This window comes from Mercenaria mercenaria, chromosome 12, assembly GCF_021730395.1.
Source record: "Mercenaria mercenaria strain notata chromosome 12, MADL_Memer_1, whole genome shotgun sequence".
Taxonomy (NCBI): domain Eukaryota; kingdom Metazoa; phylum Mollusca; class Bivalvia; order Venerida; family Veneridae; genus Mercenaria; species Mercenaria mercenaria.
This window is the reverse complement of record NC_069372.1, coordinates 42,666,967-42,694,588: the sequence shown is the minus strand read 5'-3', so window position 1 is coordinate 42,694,588 and position 27,622 is coordinate 42,666,967. Positions and strand designations below refer to the sequence as shown.

The window sequence follows — 27,622 nt, the reverse complement described above, 5'->3', positions numbered from 1 at the left end:
GCGAGGTGGATGGATATCTCAGTGGTTTGCACTGGCCTTCCAATCCTGAGGTCTGGAGTTCGATCCCCGGCAGCTACTCGGGAATTTTCAGAAACGCTTTTCAGTGTTCCCCACCCAATTAGAGGTGTACTGGTCAGGAACCCAGGCAATCCTTGCGTGTATCAGTGCTATACACTGGGCACGTTAAAGAACCAGGCTGTCTATTCGCAACGAGCTAGGCTAAGTTAGCCGGGCAAGCCTGTATCTGATTTCTGATCTCTCTGTCGTGGGGGCTTTGTCTCACTCTGTCCCTCTGGTCAGATCGCTCTTTGTCTGTACTAGTAGAGGATGAATTATGCGCCCTGTGTGGCTGCATTTGAACTATGTAAAGCGCCTTTGAACGTGAAATTGATCATGAAAAGGGCGCTATATAAATCTGGTATAATAATAATAATAATATAATAGCACAAAGCAATAGTCAACCTTAATCATCAAACTTTAGTTTTACATCCCATTCTCTCTTTTTAAAGATAAATAATAACCATTTTGTCGACCGATTCCTTGTTTTGTCATACAGATATCAGAAGAACTTTGTAACGTTTTCCAGGAACTCCGTAACAGTTTTCAGAAGAAAACATGACAGGTTAGTCATTTTAGCCATTATATGACGAACGTTTTCTACACAATTTGTTCTGTACGCATAATTCGTGAAGCACTAGAAAATCAAGATAACTATATAGTTGAATAAGAAAATACTGCGCGGGAAAAATGTTCCGCCGACCGGATTCGAACTCGGTATCTTTCGGTTACTAAGACAGCGCCGTTATCCTCTGGGCTACATATCCATGCAGGCTATAGGTAAAGAAACATAATGATAATCCAGTACAATATAAGGTAAACATTGGAAAGTAAACACAATATGACGTCACTGCCAGGTATCCCTGGTCTGATAGTACTCCTCGCTTAAATAGGTCAACAGTATTGTTATACTTGTAAAATAGATTGCCCCAGTTTATAGGTTGGTCAGGGCTACGGATATGCGATATATATTGTTTTGAGCATGCATCCTCTTCAGTTTGGAACCGTCCATGTTTACAAACACGTTCGTTTATTTTATTTTAGTATAATTATTATCCTTAAGTATTGACCTGGCACTCCTGAATATTCCGTATGTTTCCGTAAATTAATTTTCGGTGTCCGGACCTAAACAACGATATAACTATTGAAAAACCAATTATATACCATAATGTATCATGTGAAGATATAGTTTTACGCACAAAGCGTTTTGCCACTAATCTCAGTGTTGTGTGTTCGAGTCCTCTGTGTGACCATTTTTTATATTTATCTGTTAGATTAAAGACTCTTATCATGGTTGATCAACGAAATACTCTACTAGATTCTATTGATTAACATTCTTCTACGTGCATAAAACCGTTCTACAAAATGTCGTTTAAAATCTTCAGGACCGGACAAGCGTTCACTCATTCAACGGACAATTCAAAGAACTGTTGTTAGCGACACAGAATGAAATGTTCCATAAGATAATAATAATATAATCAAGGAATTATATTTTAAAAATGGTGGAAAAAATGAGTACGAACCAATGTTTACGTGTTTCCAAGTCGGAGAGCTTACCACTACACCACTGTGCCGTTGGTTATCTAAATTGATTATTTTGATAAATATAGATATTTTCAGGACACAACTATCGCGTAAAATAACGAAAACGCCTGAAAATATTGGCGAAGATACTTACGGACAATACATTATTGAGGAAGCAATGTCAACTAGTCCGGAAACATCGCCGCACAATAGTCCAAATAAGTTGTCATTTGACGTTTAATATTCATTCTAGCATAAAACTGCTGTTATTGTCACTTTTCAGGGGAGTTTTAACAGAAGAGAAAACGTATTCTTGCGCTCACATGCTGTTATAACACCTTTTTCGTTCCGTGGCAAAGCGTAAACGTATTACGGCCCCAAAACGGATAATTCAAAAAGAAATGACGTAAACGTGAAAAAACAACGTAGTCTTTACTGCGCATTTCATGGAAATTTAATGACGTTGAGGGACAATATATTCATTAACTTGGTTTTTACGCGTTTTGTGCTAGAACAGCGTTAGCACGTATTCTTTTCGTGTTATAACACAATATTCAATATTCTGACATTTTACATTTTTACTATCTTAAAGCCTTTTTCGGCGTCTAAACGGAGATTATTAAAGAATTGTAGCTTAAAATCAATTTCTAAAACATTATAAAGTTGGTAAACTTTGCACTTAGATGGAACAAAAATACATTTGCTTCAATCCTGCAAGGTTAAAATAATTTACAATCCATTATTATCCACGAAATGTTGCTTCATTTTTTTTGACATCGAATGTTTATATTTGACGTGCCACCATCTTGTCTTGAAACTGAAAGTACCAATTAAATTTGATCGGCGGTAGACGAAAAAATATTTCCCGCAAAATATTATTATTGTAATTTTGATTTATTTTTATCATAAAAAATTATGATAAAATTATGATAAAAATAAATCAAAATTACAATAATAATATTTTGCGGGAAATATTGTTTCGTCTACCGCCGATCAAATTTAATTGGTACTTTCAGTTTAATTGCTGCCATAAAGCACATTTATGATTATTCTTCACACTCAATGTGAAAGTTTCAGTCATTTTTGCCAGAAAAAGGTTAAAAAACCTTCAGATCAAAATTCAAGTCTGAAGCTATTTTTGTGCTATACGTTATTTCAGTTCAATTTAAAGACCTGACATAACATGGAAAATAAAAAAAAATGTAAAAGATCTATTAAAACACAGGAGTCTGAAATTTTATCAGTAAGACCATAGAAGTCTGTCTTTACAAAAAATACCCCCTATATATATAAAGTAAACACCAGGAATGAAACGTCAAAAACCCAGGGTCCGCTGAAAATACGCACGGAACACAGGGTGATTGCAATTTAGCGAGCGTGGTGAAGAAATAACACTAAAATACACCTACCACACTCGACAGTATTCAAATCTGATACACTTTACGAGAGTAATCAGACATTTTCTGAGGTTTTCCGAGATTTTCAGCTGTCGCCGAAGCCATTCGCTGACGTCACAACAATAACAACAATTACAGCGCCGGGATAAAATTAGAAAGTAGCAATTCCCGTACTGTCTTACCTTCAAATTACATAACAGACATTTTCATATTGCTCTATTCATATAAAAAAAAGTCATTGTACACCAAGTATCAAATTTTACTACTGAAATTTAGATATTCTGCTGCATCGAAAAATGGATTTATCCCAAGAGTAACCTCCCTTTACGGGTTTTCCCAATTAAATTTTGTAAATTATCTTTTTATTGCAAAAGGAATCTAGAGGAAATTATAGACTGATGTAAACATATAAATATTCTAATACTTATTTACTCGATGTACAAATTTTAAAGGATAAAATAAGTATTTTATCTTTATCTCGGCGCTGTAATTGTTGTTGTTGTTGTGACGTCAGCGAATGGCTTCGGCGATAGCTGAAAATTTCAGAAAACCTCAGAAAATGTCTGATTACTCTTGTAAAGTGTATCAGATTTGAATGCTGTCGAGTGTGGTAGGTGTATTTTAGTGTTATTTCTTCACCACGCTCGCTAAATTGCAATCACCCTGTGTTCCGTGCGTATTTTCAGCAGACCCTGGGTTTTTGACGTTTCATTCCTGGTGTTTATTTTATATATATAGGGGGTATTTTTTGTAAAGATAGACTTCTATGGTCTTATTGATAGAATTTCAGACTCCTGTGATTAAAATGAACTTATAAAGGGATATGAGTTATGTCAGGTCTTATATTTAGGACTACCCCGCACAAGAGATTTCCACCGTAACAGTCAATAAATTCAAGGTCATATGATTCATGCCTTTGTACACAAGTTTATGGACTTTTCAATTTTACCTTTAAATGGCCATTATCTTTGTATATCGTGTATAAAAATACCGACGTATCCCCGGGGTATACAACAGGGTATAGTTTAAACGATTTATAAAACGTGATATGAGAGTTGTCGAAATGATTTAAGCTTATCCAACCGTGGTAAAAAGAAACGATCTTACATAAGCTTAAATTAGAACAACTTTCTTTTTTAAATACAGGATTCTTATATTGTGCAGATCGGATAGGTACAATGGCTAATTTCACACGGACATTTATTTTCCTTATCCTGTTTAGTGCAGGTAAGTTTTTTTTTTTAAAATATCTCTGACCTGTCAAAACATGTTCCCGGCTTTCATGTTAATTTCATATAAGCTCGAACAGAATATAATGAAAGCCGGGTCCATGTTTTGACAGGTAAAATAAATTGTACAATATTATATTACCAGTACAACTTGTGCAAGCCACCACCCTGAATCAGTTTAAACAGGGTGTGACCAAATTTGTACACAATGCTTAACATGATAGACCTGTTTTTAAACTGCTTTTATCTGTAAATCCTTCTTGTTTTTAACACTATCAACTGAATTTATACTGCAATACACACCGTGTATTACTTTTATCCTTCTATCCAATCTACTTTTAACTTCTTGTACAGGCGCGCAGCTGCACATAATACTCGCAGAGAGGAGCGCTGCAGTATAAATAGATAGATAGATAGATAGATAGATAATACCAGATTTATATAACGCCCTTTTCACGATAAACACGTTCAAAGGCGCTCTACATATAGCAACTGCAGCCACACAGGGTGCGAAATCATCCTCTACTAGTACAGACACAGAGCGATCTGACCAGAGGGACAGACGGAGATCAAGCACCCGGAACAGACGAAATGATTTAAGCTTATCCAACCGTGGTAAAAAGAAACGATCTTACATAAGCTTAAATTAGAACAAGTTTCTTTTTTAAATACAGGATTCTTATATTGTGCAGATCGGATAGGTACAATGGCTAATTTCACACGGACATTTATTTTCCTTATCCTGTTTAGTGCAGGTAAGTTTTTTTTTTTTTTTTAAATATCTCTGTAATATTATATTATTGTACTATTTAATTGACCTGTCAAAATATGTTCCCGGCTTTCATGTTAATCTCATATAAGCTCGAACAGAATATAATGAAAGCCGGGTCCATGTTTTGACAGGTCAAATAAATTGTACAATATTATATTATAATACCAGATTTATATAACGCCCTTTTCATGATAAACACGTTCAAAGGCGCTCTACATATAGCAACTGCAGCCACACAGGGTGCGAAATCATCCTCTACTAGTACAGACACAGAGCGATCTGACCAGAGGGACAGACGGAGATCAAGCCCCCAGAACAGACCGAGAACTTTTCAGATACTGACGTATCCGGCTAACTTGGCCTAACTCTTTTCGAATAGACAGTCTGGTTCTTTAACGTGTCAAGTGTATAGAACCGATACACGCAAAGCCGTCTTTCCTGGGAAGAACCAGTTCAGGCCTCCTTTTAATATACATATATTTTAAAGTTTATTTTTTACTTGTTGATTTCATTTTTAACTTCTTACGCATGTTCAACAACGTGACGAATTCTAGCTACTTGGTCAGTTTATTTGCATAGCCTATAGATCCGTCAATTATTGAATTCTTAACATAAATATTACAGTATGTTGACCGAGCTACATAGAAAATAGGATGCATTAAAGCGAATCAGACTAGCTTTAAGATATATTTGTCTATTAAAGGGGCATACTATTTATATTTCAGTACAGCATTAAAAGTTACGTGTTGAAAAATATGCAAAACACAGTGAAAAATACATTTCAGATTGAACAGGACAAAAATTTCACTTTCTGTTTTATTTGAACGGTCTCTCTATCTTTTAAGCAAACATTTCCTATGGCTTTATATTGAAATCTTCCAATTAATCTGATGAAAAGATTGCTAAGTGGTAAAATCTAACAAATGTCTTTAACACTCCGAAAAAACCGTTCTTCCACCAAGAATGCGCAGGCTGGTCTGCATGGATCCATGCTGGTCGCAAACGCACTATGTTGGTTCTCACATGGCGCGTCTTATATACACATGTCAAGATACATTGGGATACATTTAACCTATATATCAAAAAGGTGTAATCTTAAGTGCATTTGTTTTGAAATTCATAAATCACCAAATAGACAGAGTAAATATTACTAAAACTACTACACGGGTTGTAAACACCGGCTCCCACTCCACATAGAGGCGATTTGAAAAAAGTAAGCCAGTGACACCTCCGAGGCGGCACCAGTTTGATTTAAGGGTCCATATCTTCACTGTAGGTGCGCTGACGCACCGCCCACGCAATTGTTAAATCTATATAATGAAAAGTGATATAATATATCATTTGTTTCTGCATTGAGCGTTCTTATAAGTTACTATGAAATTTATTGCAGGTGTTAAGGTCTTTGGGTCCCCTTGTTCAAGTGAAAATCGTTCAACGAACATGGCCGCTTGTTTGAATGCAATAAAGGACTCGATGTTTGATACCAGCTTATTTTGGTTTGGGGACTCGTATACTACAAGATGTCCCAATGGAATGGCTAGTGGCATGCTATGTATGAACTCCAAGCCAGAAGGAACAAGTTTAGCTACACGCACGTTCTCAAACACGTCGCTTGCCCAGAGCGTGGACAGATTCTTGGAGCTGCACTACCGGTCTGACGGAAGTAAGTAATACTTAAAAAATCCCTGTCGAAATTTTATATATAACAAATGATAACTGAATAATTTTGAAGTTGCTAGATTTGTTTCAAGAAGAAGAAACGGTCTGCATCGAGATTTCCGATTTCTTTCGCATTCTTTTGCTGTCTGTCTGTCTTTGATACGCGGGAGCTTTATCGCTATTATCAGGGGCGTCGGAAAGTGTTTGATATTGGGGCCGCGAGGGGGTAGGTATGGGAGGGGGCATCCCCCTCCCGTAAGGGGGGGGGGGGGGGCAACCCCTGAATTTTTTTTAAAACAGGATCATAAATGGCGAGTTCTGGTGCATTTTAAGGGTACTGAATCGCATCTCAAGTCTATAAGCAAAATAAAGTTTAATAAACTCTTATCAGAATTAATAATGTATAACGCAATACAAAGAACGCATGCATGTTTTTTTTTTTTTTTTGTATTTAATGTATTGAACAATAATCATTCATGTTAGATATATATCTACATTCATTTCTTATTTTTGTTTTTTTTTTTTAGTAAAAACAATTTATGTAATTAATTCCTTACATCTTAGCGGTGTGATAAATCTTAACACTTAATTACCTCATTCATTAAATAAAAACATGATAATTATTTTTCTTAATTTTATAAGTTAATACCTTAGATCTTTGCGGCTGGGTATAGATTAAACGTTCCATTGACTAAAGACATGCCAATTAAAAACATGCTGATTTGTTCATGCGTAATTAAGTCCAATCACGTACACGTGTGTATGACTCCAATTAACACCCCCGATCGTGTCACCGTCACCACGGTAACTCACTAATCTGGACAGCGTGTATTGTTTAACGCGAAGCAAAATTTAATATACTATACAAAATATTGGGTCCGCGGACCTGCGACTCCAACTTAAGAATTTACAAAAAATCGTTTTTGGGCAAATTATTGGGGCCGCGGTCGCGGCCCCTGCGGCCCCACTTCCGACGCCCCTGATTATTTTTGTTTTGTTTTGTTTTGTTGGGTTAAATGTCACACTGAAAAATGGCGACATTTCAATTTTGATGGTTAAGGAAGACCCCGGATGCCCCTCTTCGCATTATTTCATCATGGGTGAGCACCTTGGAAGAACCACCGACCTTTCGGTAGCTAGCTGGATGGTTTCCTCACATGAAGAATTCAACGTTCTGAGTGTGTCTCGAACCCACATGGATGAGGCGCAAGTGATTTGAAGTCAGCGACCTTAACTATTCGGCCACGGAGGCCCCTTTGTTGTTAATAGCTTTACTTTGATAGACGAGGGATACGATTAGCGATCAAATGTATTTTGCTATTTAATTTCAGAGAATTACACAGCCTGTGGAAACCATTTTCTAACGAATGAAACATGGTCCATGGATATAGATCCTACTTCTGACGTCATTGTGTATCCGTGGTACGTGAGACACTTCCCAGAGAATGTTGATTGGGATTACTCTGCAGGAGATCTATTTACCTTAATGGTGTATGATGTAGCATACCTGGTATCGCATGGAATCTACGTTAATATTCAGGGAAACAATATGTCAACGGCTGAGGTAAACCCAACACTTAATGATACCGCTTACACTTGCTATGAGGAAAACCAAACTCTTAATGAATGCATTTACGCTTGTTATGAGGTAAACCAAACACTAAATGATACTGCTTACCAACCAACACTTAATTATAGCCCTTACACTAGTTATGAGGTAAAGCAAACACTTAATGATACTGCTTACCAACCAACACTTAATTATAGCCCTTACACTAGTTATGAGGTAAAGCAAACACTTAATGATACTGCTTACCAACCAACACTTAATTATAGCCCTTACACTAGTTATGAGGTAAAGCAAACACTATATGTAACCGGTCACATCTGTTATGAGGTAAAGCAAACATTTAATGATGCTGCTTACAAACCAACACTTAATTATAGCCCTTACACTAGTTATGAGGTAAAGCAAAGACTTAATGATACTGCTTACCAACCAACACTTAATTATAGCCCTTAAACTAGTTATGAGTTAAAGCAAACACTATATGTAACCGCTCACATTTGTTATGAGGTAAAGCAAACAATGATGCTGCTTACCAACCAACACTTAATTATAGCCCTTACACTAGTTATGAGGTAAAGCAAACATTCAATGATACTGATTACCACCCAGCACTTAATTATAGCCCTTACACTAGTTATGAGGTAAAGCAAACACTATATGTAACCGGTCACATCTGTTATGAGGTAAAGCAAACCTTAATGATACTGCTTACAAACCAACACTTAAAATTATAGCCCTTACACTAGTTATGAGGTAAAGGAAACACTATATGTAACCGCTCACATCTGTTATGAGGTAAAGCAAAGACTTAATGATACTCCTTACCAGCCAGCACTTAATTATAGCCCTTACACTAGTTATGAGGTAAAGCAAACGCTATATGTAACCGCTCACATCTGTTATGAGGTAAAGCAAACACTTAATGATACTGCTTACCAACTAACGCTTAATTATAGCCCTTACACTAGTTATGAGGTAAAGCAAACACTTAATGATACTGTTTACCAACCAACACTTAATTATAGCCCTTACACTAGTTATGAGGTAAAGCAAACACTATATGTACCCGCTCACATATGTTATGAGGTAAAGCAAACACTTAATGATACTGCTTACAAACCAACAATTATAGCTCTTACACTAGTTATGAGGTAAAGCAAACACTTAATGATGCTGCTTACACCTGTTTTCGATGCAGATTTTCACAATCCCCGACTCAAACTAGAATTCTGCTAAAATGTTAACTAAGATAGTAGATCAGTAACGACAAAGGGCCACCTACGTATTGTCGGTGTGTGAACTTCAATTTCAAAAACCAAATATCCCTGGGTTTTGTTTACATAACTGATCATTCGGAACGAACTAAATATTAACTTAATTCAGGGTATAGATTATCGTATTCCCAGTGCCCTGTACTTTTTGTAATGGTGGTCTCTGACCATGTCTTTTGACAATTGAAGGGTTAAATCCGTATACCTTAAGAAATATTGACTTAAGGTCATTTACAAATATACTAAAAACTTTTCAAACCAACTAACGTATCTTGTTCTTTTTTACAAAAGGCGAAAGACGGTATTTTTCATTTACCAGAATGACATTATCCTAAATTAAATACAGTAATTTGAATACCGCTCTTTTTTACAACACGGTTTGTTGTCCATATTTTGATTTTTATGCGCATGCGCGTTTTGCGAGTCGCAAAAAATAAATAGAAATAAAAAAATAAAAGCGCAACAATTAGTAAACCTACACTATTCTTTAACATCATGATAAGGTCATCTCCAACACGTGTTCAATTGTGGGGCGCTTATCCCCTTTTTGTGGTCGCTGGAGGGAAAAGTTCACATGCTTTTAAATGACATCTTCTCATGAACCGACTTGATGTATCTTTATCAAGTCCATTATAAGGTCCTTTAACAAATTTGTTCAACTGAAGACGCTTGGTTCCTTTTAGGGACTGCTAGCTTCTCATGGACTGCTTGATGGGTCTTCATCAAACCTTGTCTGATGATTATAAGGTACTTTAACATGTTTGTTTTATTAGGGGTACTTGGCCCCTTTTAAGGGCCACTAGAGCTTGAAATAGAAATACCTTTAAAGTTCTTCTCCTCACGAACCAATCAATGTATCTTTATCAAACATGGTCTTTAACAACATAACAAGGTCTTTAACAACATAACAAGGTCTTATGCCAAATGCGTTCAAATGGGGGCACTTGGTCCCTTTTAATTAGAATAGAAATACCTTTAAATGATTTCTTCTGATGATTGTATGGTTTTGTTGCGTGACAGCAAAATATATACACAAAAAAAAACAACACACAAACCAAACATTAAGTAACCTTTGTTTTAATGAACAGCTTAAATGATTTTCACAATACCTAGTTGGAAGCAAATTCAAATGGTTAAGGTTTTCTTGAGAGAGCGAATTTTGTCGATTTTAGGCCTCTTGTTCTGCTCGGGTAATTTATTAGAATACAGACTCCACTGAAATGTGATAACTTTATTGTTATGTGACCATGTCTTTTTGGCCTACTTCAGAGCGCACATGTGCGAAAGATTGCTTCCATTACTAGGGAACAGGCCGTATGTAAATTCATCTATAATTAGATCAAATGCTTTATTAATGCTTTTCATTTTTTTTCACTCTAATACTATTTCAGTATTTCACTGAAAATAATGTGATGTAACAAATGATTATATTTGAAATTGCTAGGTAATAAAAGCATACCACGGACCTCTAGTATCTACAGACCTCCATATTCCATACATATTTATGTTATTCAAACAAAATGGGCGTGTCACTGTCTCCCAAGAATGGAAGGATAAGGTTCATACCCAAAACTGGGGAGTAATGTGGACCGTGGAAGAGTTCATTGGTGCTGTAAATATTCATGGTAAGAATGTATATTATAACACTTCTTACCGGGTGAACTTATTAAGTACAAAGTTTCAAAAGGGTGATATCAGTTAAGAAATGATACATCTAATAGCGATTTGTCGCTGAATGATATAATAATATGCATCTGAACGACAATATATGAGTCGCGCCATGAGAAAACCAACATAGTGCGTTTTCGACCGGCATGTATCCAGACCAGCCTGCACATCTGCAGAGTCTGGTCTGGATCCATGCTGTTCGCTTTCAAAGTCTATTGCAATTAGAAAAGCCATTAGCGATCAGCATGGATCCTGGCCAGACTGCGTGGATGCGCGGGCTGGTCTGGATTAATTGCGCGGATGCGCGGGCTGATTGGATTCATTCTGGTCGCAAATGCACTATGTTGGTTGTTTCATGGGGCGACTCATATTTATACTGGAGAAAATTACTGTTTGAGATATGTTGCTTCAAGGATGATTATCGACATAAGTAAATATGCTGTGTGGAGTTCTTTTACAGCGCGCCGCTATGATGTTAAATGCTATGACACAGTAAATGTGACGTACACACTGTGGTTGACGTAAATGAAATTCAAAGTGACTCATATAAATTTTAAAATAAAATAATATCAAAAAGAAAAAAGAAAACTCGACATGTACCTCAACACGACAAAAACGAAACTGTTGCAGGCTCGGGTGGATAGAGCCTGTTCATGGACGGTAGTAGAAATGCATGCTACCGTCCACGTCCTCTGCTTTGATGCTATCGAATCAATTAATTCATCGCAATTGCATTGTTGTAAAATTACAAAGCAGGTTATATATCTTGTGCGGTTATAGTTTTCATTTTAAACGTTACTAGAAATTCTAAGGGATAGGTTGTGTCAGAAGTTTAGCAGAGTTCTTCTTCCTTTTAAAAGACTAGTTAAACCTTTAAACATTTTCAAGCTTCAGAAATATATCTAAAAAGTTTTTCATTAACACTTACGTTCTTTTTGCATGTCAACGTGTGTCTGTGTACATATCTTAACAGAAAGTTTGTTAATTTGATGGAAATCGTAATAGTTGCCGTGGTTACTTTGTCACCTTTCGCTTTTTAGATATGGTGGCCATTAACTGGATCGTAGCCACGGGAGACGCGTGGGCTGCAGAAACCATGATGAGCCTACGGGTAACAGTCACGTGCCCAGCATACGTCACAAAAGGTAAATGCTAGCTGGCCTTGTGTCAGAGATGCTTCCATTTCTCCTTCGTACATTTGCTACATACTGCATTTTAATGATCTGTTGCTGAAGGTCGTGGATTATTTGTTAGTTGGAATGACTTCGCGCTTACCAGCGTGCGTCTGCGTTAAAAACTTTTATTTTGAAGTGTTAAGTAAAATAACATAAGTATATTGAAACAAAATGCATTAAAATGTCTGAAATATTCTAAGACACCACATCAAAAAGAAACTGCCTCATGCATTTTTTTTTGTAAAAAAGAAATAAGCTCATACGTATTTTGTTTTTCAGGAACGAACAATCTTATACATATTTCGTTTATCAGAAATGAACTCTCATATACATACTTTGTTCATTAGAAACGAACTCTCTTACACATATTCTGTTTATCAGAAATGAATTCCATTACGCATATTTTGTGAATAAGATATGAGCTCGTACATAATTATTTTGTTTATTGGAAATGAACTCTCTTATACATATTTTCTTAATAAGAAATGTACCCGTGCATATTTCATTAATCAGAAATAAATTATTATATCGTATACCTATTTTGTTTGTCTTGTTTTCAGCTCTGCATGAAAAGCCAAGACCATTTATACCACAAAACGCTTCTCTGTCTGTGTGGATGGACTTAGAGTTCATGTCAGAAGGAGGCAACTTTACTGTATGCTGTAAAGATTACACTTATGAGTATGTACCTAAAATTCTTATTGAACACCCTAGATACAAAGTATATTAGGACTGTTGGAATCACGCATGTCCGTCCGTTGGTCCGTTTGTTTGAGCCCACATTTGCATAGTCTACGTAAGTGGCTATGGGAACAAAAGGTAACTGTACATTTTCTTTGATGTCATTCTTTCAGGAAGGCTTTTATGGGGCTATTGGTACCTTGAAATGCACTCCCTGAGATCTGGTTTTCTCCCTTTCAGTAGAAAAACTTATCTCCACTTAACTATTTTTGGTAAATTTTAAGTTGTATCCTTATTATTAACTATCACAGATTTTGAATGGAAAGTAATTGTTTCATTGTTACACTGTGAATCTTTTTCAGAACTTCAATGCTATAAACTGTCAGCAAGTGTTTATTTTTCTGACGTGGGACACAGTCAAGTTTAAGAGTTTGAATGTTTACATTTTCTTTAAGGCCCCGCAACTTCAAACTGAATCCTATTGGTAACCCTATATTTAATACGTACGAAGTTCGAACAGGGACACCATACAAGCTGTCAATGATGAAGATGGGCATATATGCTCAGGCAACTGACTTCACAGGTTTGTTCACACAGTATTTGAAATAACGCTACTTCAGGTATATACAAAAAACAGACGGAAACGTTTAAAGGGAAGGGGTAAAATATTTAATTATTGTATTCATTTTTGTACTATGATTCCATCGAAATGCACATTCTGGAGTTTTAGGAGTTATGTACACTTTCAGATTACAGATTATAAGAATCTTTCACTGGTTGCGGGTAAAGATGGGACTATCCAGCACAAGGGTAACTGTTTAGGCGGTAACGAGGCTCACTTTCATATTACAGATTATAAGAATCTTTCTCTGGTTGCGGGTAAAGATGGGAATATCCGGCACGAGGGTAACTGTTTAGGCGATAACGAGGCTTCTGCCTAAACAGTTACCCGAGTGCTGGATATTCCCATCTCTACCCGCTGCCAGTGATTGATTCTTTTTCATGCATGCCTTATTCTTCAATTTGTAGAAGATATAACGAAAAACAAAGTTTTTTCTTTAAGAATACGCATTCATTCATAAATTATAGCTCGCGAGTCCCCTTGGTGTAAGATTTTTTTCTAGCACCGGAAAAGCACGGGAAAATCATGTCCGGCATGCAAGAAAAGAGATATTTACAATTCGATGTTTAAAGGGAAAGATAGTGTGATATTTAAAGAGAACTTTACACTTTGACATGTACGCTTTGGTATTTCAGGAGACATGTACACTTTGATTACACTAGATCCTGATGTCCCATATCCATCGTTTGCTACGGAGGAAAGACCTCTCCTTCATGGCATGGTAGTTAATATCATGAATGGCAATATATCAACTGGTTAGTAGTTTATTTTACTTATCGCTACTTTGTCACCGTTCTGTAGTTCTATACCGAACAAGCATTTCAGGGAATCCTTTCAAAACGAATGAGTTCTTTTTCTTTACATAATAAGTCCTATACCATTATTTTTGAAGAAAAAAAACCCACAATGTTGCTAATGAAGACTTTTCTTGCTTACTTTTCGTTTGGTATATATCTTACAATATGACTTTCGGCATAATTAAGCAAATAGTGCTGCTTTGAACGGGTGATATAGGATAAAGTCAACCTCGTTGGCCTGTGTTATATATGTACTGCCATATTCATTACGCGTGACATTAACAGTGTGAGAAAAGAATCGTCTGCTTGGGTCATTCATCTACACCGCAGAACATATACTTCAAATCTATTTAAAAATTTTAAAGCGGGCTAAATTTCAAGCCGAGATAAACAATGAAGTCAAAGTCAGTTAATGACTAATCCCAGTTTGGATAATAGCGCAGCGCTTTCTTAAGATAGGCATAGTAGATCTTAATAAGTTTTAATAATACAGGTGATGTAGGACTTGCGTATCAAGGACCAGCTCCACCGGACAATAAACCACACTACTACTACTTCCTGTTGTACAAGCAACAAGCCAAGTTAAACGTGACAAACATGATGAACTATGTGGGCGAAAATTGTGGAAACAGGTAAGAAATAATCAAAGTCTATCAACATGTAGCTGATGGTTCTCGCTAATTGTGCTCGTCAAAACGGGTGTATTTTTTATAGTCAAATGAAATTAGACCTTCTTATGACTCCCTTACATTACATACGTAATGGGGAGACATTTTCGATTGTTAAAGATTCTTGATGGGCTTGACTCGTGGCCCTGCCCCCTTTTCCGCAAGTGTCATTATTAACCTTTAATTGCAGGTGTTTGTACAATATAAATGAAGCAGTAGCGGAAAACAACCTTGAACTGGTGGGTGCAACCTGGCTGCGAGCAACCACAGACGAATATGTTATTTATAGAAATATTCAGAAAGGTGACAACGAGGATCAGCAGTGTCAAGGTCAGGAAGGATACACGAACCCGTGCCCAGTTCGAAGTATGTGTACATGCATTGTTCTTAGCTCAAGATTATTAATTAATGTAGACATAATAATCCTGTCCTTAAAGTGTACTTATTTTCCTTAATTCAAGTGTCTGTTGTAATGTATGGTTGATTTTTATAGAGTATTTTACATTAAATTATGGACGTTATTTAAGAAATAATAGATTCTCAAACGTGGTTGATCGTAGAATAACCCAAGTTTTGAGTTCTTATGCGTAAGAATATATCACGAAGGCCGTAGGCCTGAGTGATATATTGTTTCGCACAAGAACGCATATCTCGGGTTATTCTACGATAAATCACACTTGGTAACTTATTATTTCGATTCTAACAGGACACTAGTATCAACAGTGTTAGAAAAAATTGTAACTACCTTTTACGACCGTGCTACGCATCTGAATCGGATGACGTCATTGCACCCGAGTGGTTTATTGCAGAATAACTCGAGATAGATTTTGCTTTACATAGTATGATACGCCATATACATGTATGTAGGTTATTTGCTGGTCATGTTAGAATTAGTGCTAAATGTTTGTTCAAAAATAAAAGCATGTAACAAATAAAAAAAGTCGAATATAAAACAGCTTTAAGGTCAGCAAAATTTATCTCAAAATCGGTTGGTTTTCAGTTGTAACAACATTGACAAATATAGGATTCTTTCATAGATTTTAGAGCAATAAACGTGTATATTGAATTTATGAAGAACATTGTCCGGTATCAGTGCAGAGAGGTGTTCGCTCCTCAGAGGTGTTGTTAACAGATGTTAGTCTGTATTTAATTGCTTCGATTTTTTCAGAAGAAGCTTGTTCGGCTGATAATCGGCGCAGGGACATGCAGACATGTCTTGATGGCATTGAGCAAATTTTCTATGATACTAATCAGTTTTGGTTTGGTGAGGACTATTTCAAGCACTGTCCGAATGGACTGGGCAGTGGACCACAGTGCCAAAACTTCAACCCAGCAGGGACCAGCATAGCAACCAGAGTATTTACAAGTTTGGATGCTTTGAGCAGAATATCAATAGACAGATTTTTGACTTTGCATTTTGAGTCAGCTGGAAGTAAGTTTATGTCATATCACCTATATATTTGGCATTTTGACATATTTTAGAGAACTAACATATTTGACATGTTTAGAGTACTTTATCCTGTTTTTGACGTACTGGTAGTATATGAGGGAACTGTAACATATTTAACATATTTTAGAGGACTATACAGCCTGTGGAAATGAATTCAAAACAACAGAGGTATGGAGGATGGACACGAACCCCACTTCTGACACAATTGTCTATCCCTGGTACGTGAAAAATTTCCCGGTCGAGGTTAGCTGGGATTATAATGCGGGAGATTATTACACGCTGATGGTGTATGACGTAGGATATCTGGTGTCACATGGCGTCTATACAAACATCCAGGGAGATGATATGACCACTGCAGAGGTATATCCTATACAAAAATGTCAATAGTTAAAAGATTTTTTTCTCAAAATATGCTTAGAAACGGAAACTAAAAGTGCCGACGCTGTACCAGCATTTCAGCTAGGTCGGTACAAGATAAAGGAAGCATTACCACTCACTTTTAAAACAGATCTTGTAAATTCTGAAGACATATTCTTTAAAACGCAAAAAGAAGTGGCCTGCTCGCTTAGCTCAACAGATCTACGGATCATCGGGTCTTGAGTTAGATCCCAGAATAAATTTTATAACCTCGGCACAAGGTATAAAAAACGCTTCCGCTGAAAGCTTTGGTATCAGCATACTCTATTTATTTAATATCATAACGAGAGTTAGAATATTGTGATCTGTCGTTATATAACATTTCAAGCGGGCATTTCCATTATTCTTTCCACGAAAATCATACTACTTTAAGAAAATATATCTTTAATTAACACAAAACAACCTTTTAAATACACGGATGAAAATTGGCAAACTTAGTTTACAGTTTTGTTTGTTGCTGTTGTTGTTGTCAAAAGTTATTCAGTAAAAGCAAATGGTATGCCACATTCTGCATAAATATTCAAAACTTTTTACAGGATATAAAACCCTATCATGGACCATTAATTACACATGATCTACATAACCCGTACGTATTCATGCTGTTCAAACAAAATGACCGTATAAACGTCTCCGAAGCTTGGAAAAACAAAATAAATAGTCAGGATTGGACCGTCAGATGGACCGTTGAAGCGTTTGCAAATGATTACAATCTAACAGGTAAGATATTTAAATTTCTCAGTATATAATTTATTTTCATTGAAAATGTTTCAATTTGTCATAGGCATCTTTATGATTAACGAGTGTAATGGTGCAACGAAATGCACCAGCAATTGATATTGCTGATGGTTCATGGAACGACACAGGATACTGGTACTATCTTTGAAATACATGGATGATATACATGGTATATACCTTAGTTTTTTCTCGTACGGAATCCGTGGCCTAGCGGTTAAAGAAGCAGTTTGTAATCACTTGTCCCATATCGATGGGGGATTGAAACCTAAAATATGCCTGATTATATAATACCTTGAAGGGCGCTTTCCTACCCTATATAAAGCGGGAAAGGCGCCCTACTACCTATTACATTGTATAGTTGTGTCGGTATGACGATAACATCTCTCCTCTCTCCCACAAAATGTGAAGACGTAAGTAATATTTTGAACTTGAGTATTTCTATGAAAGAAGCATTTAACTGTGCATTTAAAGATATTGTTTGATCCTTATTTCATGTCACGTATTTCAGGACCAGTGGCTATAAACTGGATCGTTGCTACGGGAGATGAATGGGCTGCTGAAACAATGATGTCACGACGGGTACTTGCAATGTGTCCTGTATTCGTTACACGAGGTAGTATATAGACCTATATTATATATCAATCAATATAAATTGGATTTCGTTTTCACTCATTTTTAGCTCATCTGATTTTTTGAAAAAAAATGATGAGTTATTGTCATCACTTGAGCGGTTGTCGGCGTCGGCGTCGGCGTCGGCGTCGGCGTTGCCTGGTTAAGTTTTATGTTTAGGTCAGCTTTTCTCCTAAACTATCAAAGCTATTGCTTTGAAACTTGGAATACTTGTTCACCATCATAAGCTGACCCTGTATAACAAGAAACATAACTCCATCTTGCTTTTTGCAAGATTTATGGCCCCTTTTGTACTTAGAAAATATCAGATTTCTTGGTTAAGTTTTATGTTTAGGTCAACTTTTCTCCTAAACTATCAAAGCTATTGCTTTGAAACTTGAAATACTTGTTCACCATCATAAGCAGACCCTGTACATCAAGAAACATAACTCCATCTTGCTTTTTGCAAGATTTATTGCCCCTTTTGGACTTAGAAAATCAGTTTTCTTGGTTAAGTTTTATGTTTAGGTCAACTTTTTCTCTTAAACTATCAAAGCTATTGCTTTAAAACTTGCAACAGTTTTTCACCATCATAAGTGGACACTGTACATCAAGAAACATAACTCTATCCTGCTTTTTGCAAGAATGATGGCCCTTTTTAGACTTAGAAAATCATGGGTAGGACAATATTTCTATTACACAAAAAAAATCAGATGAGCGTCAGCACCCGCAAGGCGGTGCTCTTGTTACTTAAATTTGTAGCAAAGAGAATACATGTACGAAGAGATATACAAAATTCGCAGACTTCTGTGAACATCGAGTGTCGAACAGTTTGAAGAGAAATACTAAAAATAAAAGCGCGGCATTTTTTTCTCGAAAAGGGATGACGAATGAGTTTACGCTATAGCTTTCTGATTTTTACTAAGCTCTTAAAACGTTGTATTGTGTACGAGTGGTCATATATGGCGTTGCTATAGACGCTTTTTCTCAGTAGTGGATTAATTATTACTTCAATAAGAATATATGAAGCTGTATAGTTAAAAGTATTACTCGTCAGATTAGCTTCTAGATGTAGCATGTAAAGATTTTTTCTGGAACCTTTCAGCGTCGCTTATAAATATACTGATAAAAATGTTGTGGTTTTTCGTGTTACTTATGTTTCAATAAAGTATTGTGTCTTTCTAGCAATGCACGAGAAACCAAGACCTTTTATTCCTGAAGATACATCTTTAACAGTTTGGGTAAACGTCGAATTTATGACTGAGGACCATGAATATACAGTCTGTTGCAAAAATTTTGATTACAGGTACATTTTGATTGATCAACTTTGCAATTATATGATGCTGTTCATACTTGTGTTACAAAATAAGTTCACCTGTAGTAAATTTTGATTTTTTTTGTAAAGCCAGTTGGAATAACTGAAATGCATTTGTTATATTCACTAAAACCATGCACTTTCATGGAGTTGTCGTTGACATACTGTCAATGTGTTGTTTTTCATTTTCTATCAGAGGGTGACTTCTGGTGAAAAGTAGATTTTTTCGCATTTTTGAATTGATCAATAAGTTATAAAAAGTTATAATTTGTGCATTATTAATTATAATTTCATAATTTTGCAGAGCCCGTAACTTTAGTCTGAACCCGATTGGTAATCCAGTTTACAAATCATGGGAGGTCCGGACAGAAACCAAACAGTCAGTGTCATTTATGAAGCTCGGATCTTATACCCAGGCTAAAAACTTTACCGGTACGATCTATTTCTTTGGTTTATCAAAATATTAGTTTTATATCGTAAAAGATTGAAAGACATAGTACAAACTTTTTATAGCGTATTTTGGGTCTAGCCTGCGTATGACATAATTTAACCAGAAGAGTAAGACCGGGCTTGTGGCTGAATCAGAGTCTATAGGGATACCTTTAATCTACAGGTATCATTTAAGCGGGAAAGCTCCCGTACACTATACCGGTATAAATAAATACGACGCACTACGATGGGACAGATCACTACTTAATATAAATGTGAGCATCCGCTAGTCTAGTAGTTATATATACTACTGACCTTCCGCCCTTTCCTCGTGTCCTTTCTCATTAGCATCATGTTTTCTTTTACTCTTTCGCGTTTCAGTATTTATCACTAAGTATGCTATCGAAATCCACATGTTCCTATTGCACGCTAGGTAAATATGGTGGCATTAGAATTTGAATATTTCGAAAAGAGAAATTGAAAGAAGCGAAAAGGAGTAAATTCAGATAGTTGTATTTATCGAACTAGTTTTCTCATATAAAAGTTTTAAAATCACCTCATTCTCTTTTTGTATTAAAGTAGCGATATAGTTCCTTATGGGAATATAAATCTCTGAAAATCTGATATGCTAGAAAATGTCAAAAACCGGTATAGATTTTATATGCAATAAAGAACAGTCAGATTTAGTGGTGTTCAGCCTTGAACTAAAAAGAGTATCAGTAGAAAAGTAATAAAAGAGAGTGTTTAGTGTTTGTAAACGTGCAATTATCAATTTAGGTGATTGGTATACCATGATAACGTTGGATCCAGATGTTCCGTCCAGTATAGCTGGCACAGAAGAGCGCCCTCTCCTTCATGGACTGATTACAAATATCATGGACGGAAATGTAAGCACTGGTGAGTACTGAATTAGATATCAGAGAGCTAAAAAATGTTAACATGTACACCACATTTAATTGAAGGGTTCTAACTTCTAACCTCTCAAATAAAAATACTTGTCCATAAAAACGTGCCTTTGAAACGTGCCTTTGAAGATTGTTCGGTTGACATACAAGCATAAAGGTGTCGCAAAAAATTGAAATGATTTTGTATTTAATTGTAGAAATCTAAAGTTTGCTAATTAGTAAGCCTTGTAAAGCCCGTGCCTGATTTTTAATGCGATATGTTTATGTTTTAGTTTTAGCCCGACTTTTCGAAGAAAAAGTAGAGCTATTGCACTTGTGTCTGCGTCGCCGTTGGTTACAGTTTTTGATAAAGTCAAATATCTCTGTTACTATCAAAGATATTAACTTGAAACTTAAAATAGTTATTTACTACCAAAGTTTGCACCAGGAGAAACTATCCCCATACCTCTGATTTGAATTTCGATGGAGTAATGCCCCTTTTTGGCTTAGAAATTTTGGTTAAAGTTTTTGATAAAGTCAAATATCTTTATTACTATCAAAACTATTGACTTGAAACTTAATATAGTTTTACTATCAAAATCTACACCAGGAGAAGCAATCCCTATACTCTAATTTGATTTCTGACAGGGTTATGCCCCTTTTTAACTTAGAATTTTTTGGTTATATGTTTTGATAACATCAAATATCTTTGTTTCTATCAAAGCTATTGACTTGAAACTTAAAATAGTTATTTACTATCAAAGTCTACACCAGGAGAAATAATCCACATAACTCGGGTTTGAATTTTGGCAGAGTTATGCTACTTTTTAACTTAAAGTTTTTGGTTAATTTTTTGATTTAGTCAAATATCTCTGTTACGATCGTAGCTATTGACTTGAAACTTAAATGAGTTATTTATCATCAAAGTCTACACCAGGAGAAAACAAACCCCATAACTTTGATTTGAATTTTGACAGAGTTGTGCCCCTTTTTAACTTAGATTTTTTTGTTAAAGTTTTATAAAGTTTTTACTGGCAAAGCTCTAATTCATAGTCAAGCACTGAGGAAAGTCGAATGCTCTGTCTTACGGCTGCTCTTGTCTAACATCTTCTCTTAGTGAAGTCTTCCTTCAGATATCTGTAAATAATATTTATGTTTTTCTCTTGCCTACCTTCAGGTCATGTTGGCAGGGCATATTCAGGTCCAACACCTCCGGACTATAAGCCACATTACTATTACACCCTTTTATACAAACAAAGATCGACATTGAATGCGACAGAAATGTTAAACTACGCAGACAGTTCTTGTTCAGGTGGATTAATCGGAAGGTCAGTTGTTTCTGATACTGTTTAAGGTGGTGTTCCCGTAATGACAATTGCTCTGGTAGACTAGTCAGAAGATCAGTTGTTTCTCACTTTATTTAAGGTAGTGTATCCATAATGACAATTGTTCCAGTGGATAAATCGGAAGGTCATTTGTTTCTCACACTGAGTTTTCCCAGGATGACAATGTTCTGGTGGATTAGACGGAAGGTCAGTTGTTTCTCACTTTATTTAAGGTAGTGGACCCGTGATGACAGTGTTCTGGTGAATTAGTCGGATGGTCATTTGTATCACACTTTATTTAAGGTTTGATTAATCGGAAGGTCAGTTGTATCACACTTTATTTAAGGTAGTGGATCCATGATGACAATTGTTCTGGTGGATTAGTGGGAAGGTCAGTTGTTTCTTACTTTATTTAAGGTAGTGGACCCGTGATGACAATTGTTCTGGTGGATTAGTCGGAAGGTCAGTTGTTTCTCACTTTATTTAAGGTAGTGGACCCATGATGACAATTGTTCTGGTGGATTAGTCGGAAGGTCAGTTGTTTCTCACTTTATTTAAGTTAGTGGATCCGTGATGACATTTGTTTGGTGGATAAGTCGGAAAGTTGTTTCTCACTTTATTTAAGGTAATGGATCCATGATGACAATTGTTCTGGTGGATTAGTGGGAAGGTCAGTTCTTTCTCACTTTTTCAAGGTAGCGGACCCGTAATGCCAATTGTTCTGGTGGATTAGTCGGAAGGTCAGTTGTTTCTCACTTTATTTAAGGTAGTGGACCCGTGATGACAATTGTTCTGGTGGATTAGTCGGAAGGTCAGTTGTTTCTCACTTTATTTAAGGTAGTGGACCCGTAATGCCAATTGTTCTGGTGGATTAGTCGGAAGGTCAGTTGTTTCTCACTTTAGTTAAGGTAGTGGACCCGTGATGACAATTGTTCTGGTGGATTAGTCGGAAGGTCAGTTGTTTCTCACTTTATTTAAGGTAGTGTACCCGTAATGACAATTGTTCTGGTGGATTAGTCGGAAGGTCAGTTGTTTCTCACTTTATTTAAGGTAGTGGACCCGTGATAACAATCGAAAAATTATGCATTCTCCGTATGCAATATCGACGTTTTCCGTTTGTTTACGGAAATATATGTGCAGTTCGTTTATATCCGAAGAAAGACGAAAATACATTATCAGACGATAATTGCCGAGCGGCATTTTGAGTCCACTACCTCAAGGGAAACCGTTATGTTGTAATCACTCGCTGCCATACCTTTGTTTCTGTTACATTTTTACTAAAAATATGTTTTGATAGCCACGAAGTTTTCATGTTTAATGTATTTTGACTCGTTATATTCTTGAGAAAGTTGTTCAATCTGAACATTCTCATTTCATTTTGAACATGTATGGGTATTTCAGGCAAGTTGTTTTGAAAAATGTACAAAATCAATAGTGTTGCCTCTTTGTAAAGAGCTAAATTTAACATATTGTTTCTGATTTTGAAGCCATATGTATTTCTCGAGGTGTTCAAAACTTACTTTATTATACAATAGTGTTCTGTTTCTACAATTTTCAGATGCCGGTTTGATATCAACCGGTTAGTATCCGAAAACAGCCTCTCCTTGGTTGGTGCCACTTGGTTTCGTTCAACCACCGATGACTATGTTCACTTTCGACAAATAGCACGTGACCCAAATCAGGAGGCGGAGATATGCAAACGAGGCTATCCTGAATATATCGATCCTTCAATGCCCCGTAGCAAGCGCAGTGGTCATTGGTCCATCATTTGTTGCATTTTATTTTGTTTGTTTTTGTATTATAAATGTTTTAAAGTTTCATTATTGATTGTAAGTTTGGAAAACTTTAAAAGTAGCAGTGTAGGCCTATACGCAGATATTCTATTTCAGTCAGTGAATTAAATTTCGTAAATACATCATTAACACACTTATGACTAGAAATTCTAAAAATTGATTGTAAGCAGAGAACATATGGGGAAGCTTGTCTTTCAAACTTTATATTTCTTTTTTCCACATTTTTCTTTTTTATATTTATTCTGTTCTGTTCTGTTCTGTGTAATAATGTGTTTCATGCATTAACATTTGATACTTTAATAAAATTTCAAAATATTTAGTTTCTTGTCTTTATTTTTGATGACTCAAACGGGAGGAATATGATAGTCGGACTGTACGTTTGTACGTCTGTACGTTTCCGATTGATAACTGAAGAACTCGTCACATTCCTCAAACACCTTGGGATGACTGCCTGTGGTAATCAGAGGACCCCTTCCGCAGGTCAATGTCACAGTGACCTCGAGATTAGAAACGGCTTTTGATCGATAACTAAACAACGCCTTGGCCTTCAGGCAGGCGTCAAGCTTTAGTAATAATTGTCTGTGGGCAGTAGAAGACCCCTATTGTTTTAGGGGTCAGTAGGTCAATGGTTGAGGTTACAGTGACATTTAGATTGAAAACGGTTTCCAATCGACAACAGAAAACTGTTTTCGCCTACAGAAGTCAAACTATTTAGGATGATTCATGTTGTCAGTAGATGACTACTTGTGTTTTTGAGGTCAGTATGTTAAAGGACAATCTCATATTGATAGAGAGACCGAAAACGGTTTCTACTCAATAACTGATGAACACTTTGGCCTACAGGCATCATACTTCAAAGGGTGATTGTCTGTTCTCAATACATGATCCATGTTGTTCTTAGGGCCAGTAGATCTGTAGATCAAAATTAAGGGTCTCAGTGACCTTGTTGTTCTTGGGTCAGTAGATCAAAGGTAAAGGTTACAGTGACTTTCGTACCAAAATAAAATTTCCGCTTGATAATTGAAGAAAACTTAGGCCTAAAAGCGCCAGACTTCATAGAATTTCATTGACTGTGGTCATTAGATGATACCTATTATTTTTGGGACCAGTAGGTCAAAAATCAAGGTCACAATGACCTTGATGTTCTTGGATCAATAGAGCAAATGTAACAGGCTATACTTGGAATTTGGCTGAATCACTCAGTTTTTGGTTTTAATCTTTTGTTTCAGCTCGATTGTGAATAAAGCTTGACACTTAGTTTAATCACTCTCGTATCCACTTCCTGAGAAAACTATAGCAGGTTTCAGATGAAAAGGTGCTCGAGCCCATGATCTCAGGGTTGAACTACCAACAGCTTCAAAACGAAACATATAAGGTTTCTTGATTACGAAATTACAATTCGTCAAAACGAAATTTTATATCGTTAATACGGAATAAAAAATGTAATAGAGCTATCGAAAAATGTGTCGCATGTCACCTTAGAGGCTCCGTACAATGCCTCTAGTTTAGCATATTTTGTGTATTTCTGTTGTATCTGACGGAACAATCATGATGTACTTCCTTACGCAAGTCTTCCAGTGATTTGTGGGATAAGATAGAGCAAGTGTATAAATACTTTACACAAAGGGATCCGCAACGTGAGTAGCAGATTTTTGAAAGTTGTATTCTGTTGTATCAAAAAGATGTGGAGAAATATGCTCAAGTCTTTACATTTTAATATCGTCTATAAACATTTAAAAATCTAAAAATAAAGAAATAAACAAGAGCTCGTCGAACACGAAATGCCCCCCTTGATGCATTCAGTAATTGCACAAAGAACATAAATTATATGCTCACTGTAAACAAAAGTTCTACCATTCTGGTTTAATCTGACCATGACCTCTAACCTATTAACCTAACAAGAGATTACAGAATGCACTTGGCGCCATCCACTGAGGCATTTTTGAATGTTCCAAAATTCAAGACTAGCTCAAGGTCAAAATCAAGGTCAAATTTCATTTCGGTACAAAAAAAATGTGTATGTTGTCCAAATTTGAAAGCTGTGGTTTGAGAAATGTGAAAGTAGGTCACTAGATCAATTTCAAGGTCAAAGTTCATTTCGGTAGACAGAACTATGCATGTGCTTCGGATTTGGAGGCTATAGCTTGAGAAATGTGAAAGTAGGTAGTAGATAAAAATCAATGTCAAATTTCAATTCAGAACACAAAAATATGCATGTCCAAATTTGAAGCCTGTGGCTTCAGAAATGTGAAAGTAGGTCACTAGGTCAATCTCAAGATCAAAGTTCATTTCGGTACACAAAACTATGCATGTGGTTCAAATTTGAAGGTTGTAGATTGAGTAATGTGAAAGTAAGTCACTAGGTCAAAATCAAGGTCAAATTTTATTTTGGAACAAAAAACTATGCATGTGGTCCAAATTTGAGGCCTGTACCTTTAAAAAATGTGAAAGTAGGTCACTAGGTCAATAAGAAGGTCAAAGTTTTTTTCGGTACACAAACCTATGCATGTGGTCCAAATTTGAAGGCTGTACGTACAGAAATGTGAAAGTAAGTCACTAGGTCAAGATCAAGGTCAACTTATGTCAAGGTTCATCTTGCCCCTCAAAAGTAAACATGTGGTCCAAATTTGAATGATGTAAGTTATGGACATAAAGATTATAAGTTTTTCCCTACATAAGTCTATATGAACCATGCGACCCCTGGGGCGGGGCCATATTTGACCCTACAGGGATAATTTGAACAAACTTGGTAGAGAACCACTAGATGATGCTACATTACAAAATATCAAAACCATAGTCTTTTTGGTTTGGACAAGAAGATTTTCAAAGTTTTTCCCTATATAAGTCTATGTAAACCATATGACCCCCAGGGCGGAGCCATATTTGACCCTAGGGGAATAATTTGAACAATCTTAGTAGAGGACCACTAGATGATGTCATATACAAAATATCAAAGCCCTAGGCCCTGTGGTTTTGGACTAGAGGTTTTTCAAAGATTTTTCCTATATAAGTCTATATAAACCATGTGACCCCACGGGGTGGGGCCATATTTGACCCCAGGGAAATAATCTGAAAAACCTAACTAGAAGACCACTAGATTGTGCTATATACGAAATATCAAAGCCCTAGGCCCTATGGTTTTGGACAAGAAGATTAGAACCCGTTTAACTGTTCCTGGCCAATGTGACCTTGACCTTTGACCTAATGACCTCAAAATCAATAGGGGTCATTTGCTGGTCATGGCCAACCTAATTATTAATTTCCCTGACACTAGGCCCAAACGTTATTGAGTTATTGCCCGGAAAAATTTTTACTGTTCCTGGCCACTGTGACCTTGACCTTTAACATACTGACCTCAAAATCAATAGGGTCATCTGCTGGTCATGACCAATCTCCCTATCAACTTTTGTGACCCTAGGCGTAAGCATTCTTGAGTTATCATCCGGAAACCGTTTAACTGTTCAGGGTCACTGTGACCTTGACCTTTAATATATTGACCTCAAAATCAATAGGGGTCATTTGCTGATCATGGCCAACCTCCCTATTAATTTTCGTGATCCTAGGCCCAAGTGTTC

The 27,622-nt window shown here is 36.3% G+C and overlaps 1 protein-coding gene across 1 annotated transcript; it reads left to right on the top strand.

Annotated features, from left to right (window-relative positions):
• The first annotated feature begins 3,884 nt into the window (after positions 1-3,884).
• LOC123534091 (uncharacterized) lies at positions 3,885-22,282 on the top strand. Its single transcript, XM_053520545.1, has 19 exons — positions 3,885-4,205; positions 4,562-4,962; positions 6,370-6,642; positions 7,970-8,202; positions 10,924-11,104; positions 12,188-12,292; positions 12,883-13,003; positions 13,459-13,586; positions 14,261-14,380; positions 14,916-15,054; positions 15,281-15,456; positions 16,259-16,522; positions 16,668-16,900; positions 17,494-17,674; positions 18,201-18,305; positions 19,487-19,607; positions 19,921-20,048; positions 20,823-20,942; positions 22,107-22,282. The coding sequence occupies exons 2-19, from the start codon at positions 4,914-4,916 to the stop codon at positions 22,280-22,282; spliced, it is 2,853 nt and encodes a 950-aa protein (XP_053376520.1). The 5' UTR covers positions 3,885-4,205; positions 4,562-4,913.
• The last annotated feature ends 5,340 nt before the right edge of the window (positions 22,283-27,622 follow it).

Bases quoted from the DNA above. Each gene is read 5' to 3' on its own strand.
- LOC123534091 (XM_053520545.1), top strand. From the start codon at position 4,914: ATGGCTAATTTCACACGGACATTTATTTTCCTTATCCTGTTTAGTGCA. The intron at 12,293-12,882 runs GTAAATGCTAGC...TCTTGTTTTCAG, and splicing joins CCCAGCATACGTCACAAAAG to CTCTGCATGAAAAGCCAAGA. The intron at 20,049-20,822 runs GTACGATCTATT...TTATCAATTTAG, and splicing joins CCAGGCTAAAAACTTTACCG to GTGATTGGTATACCATGATA.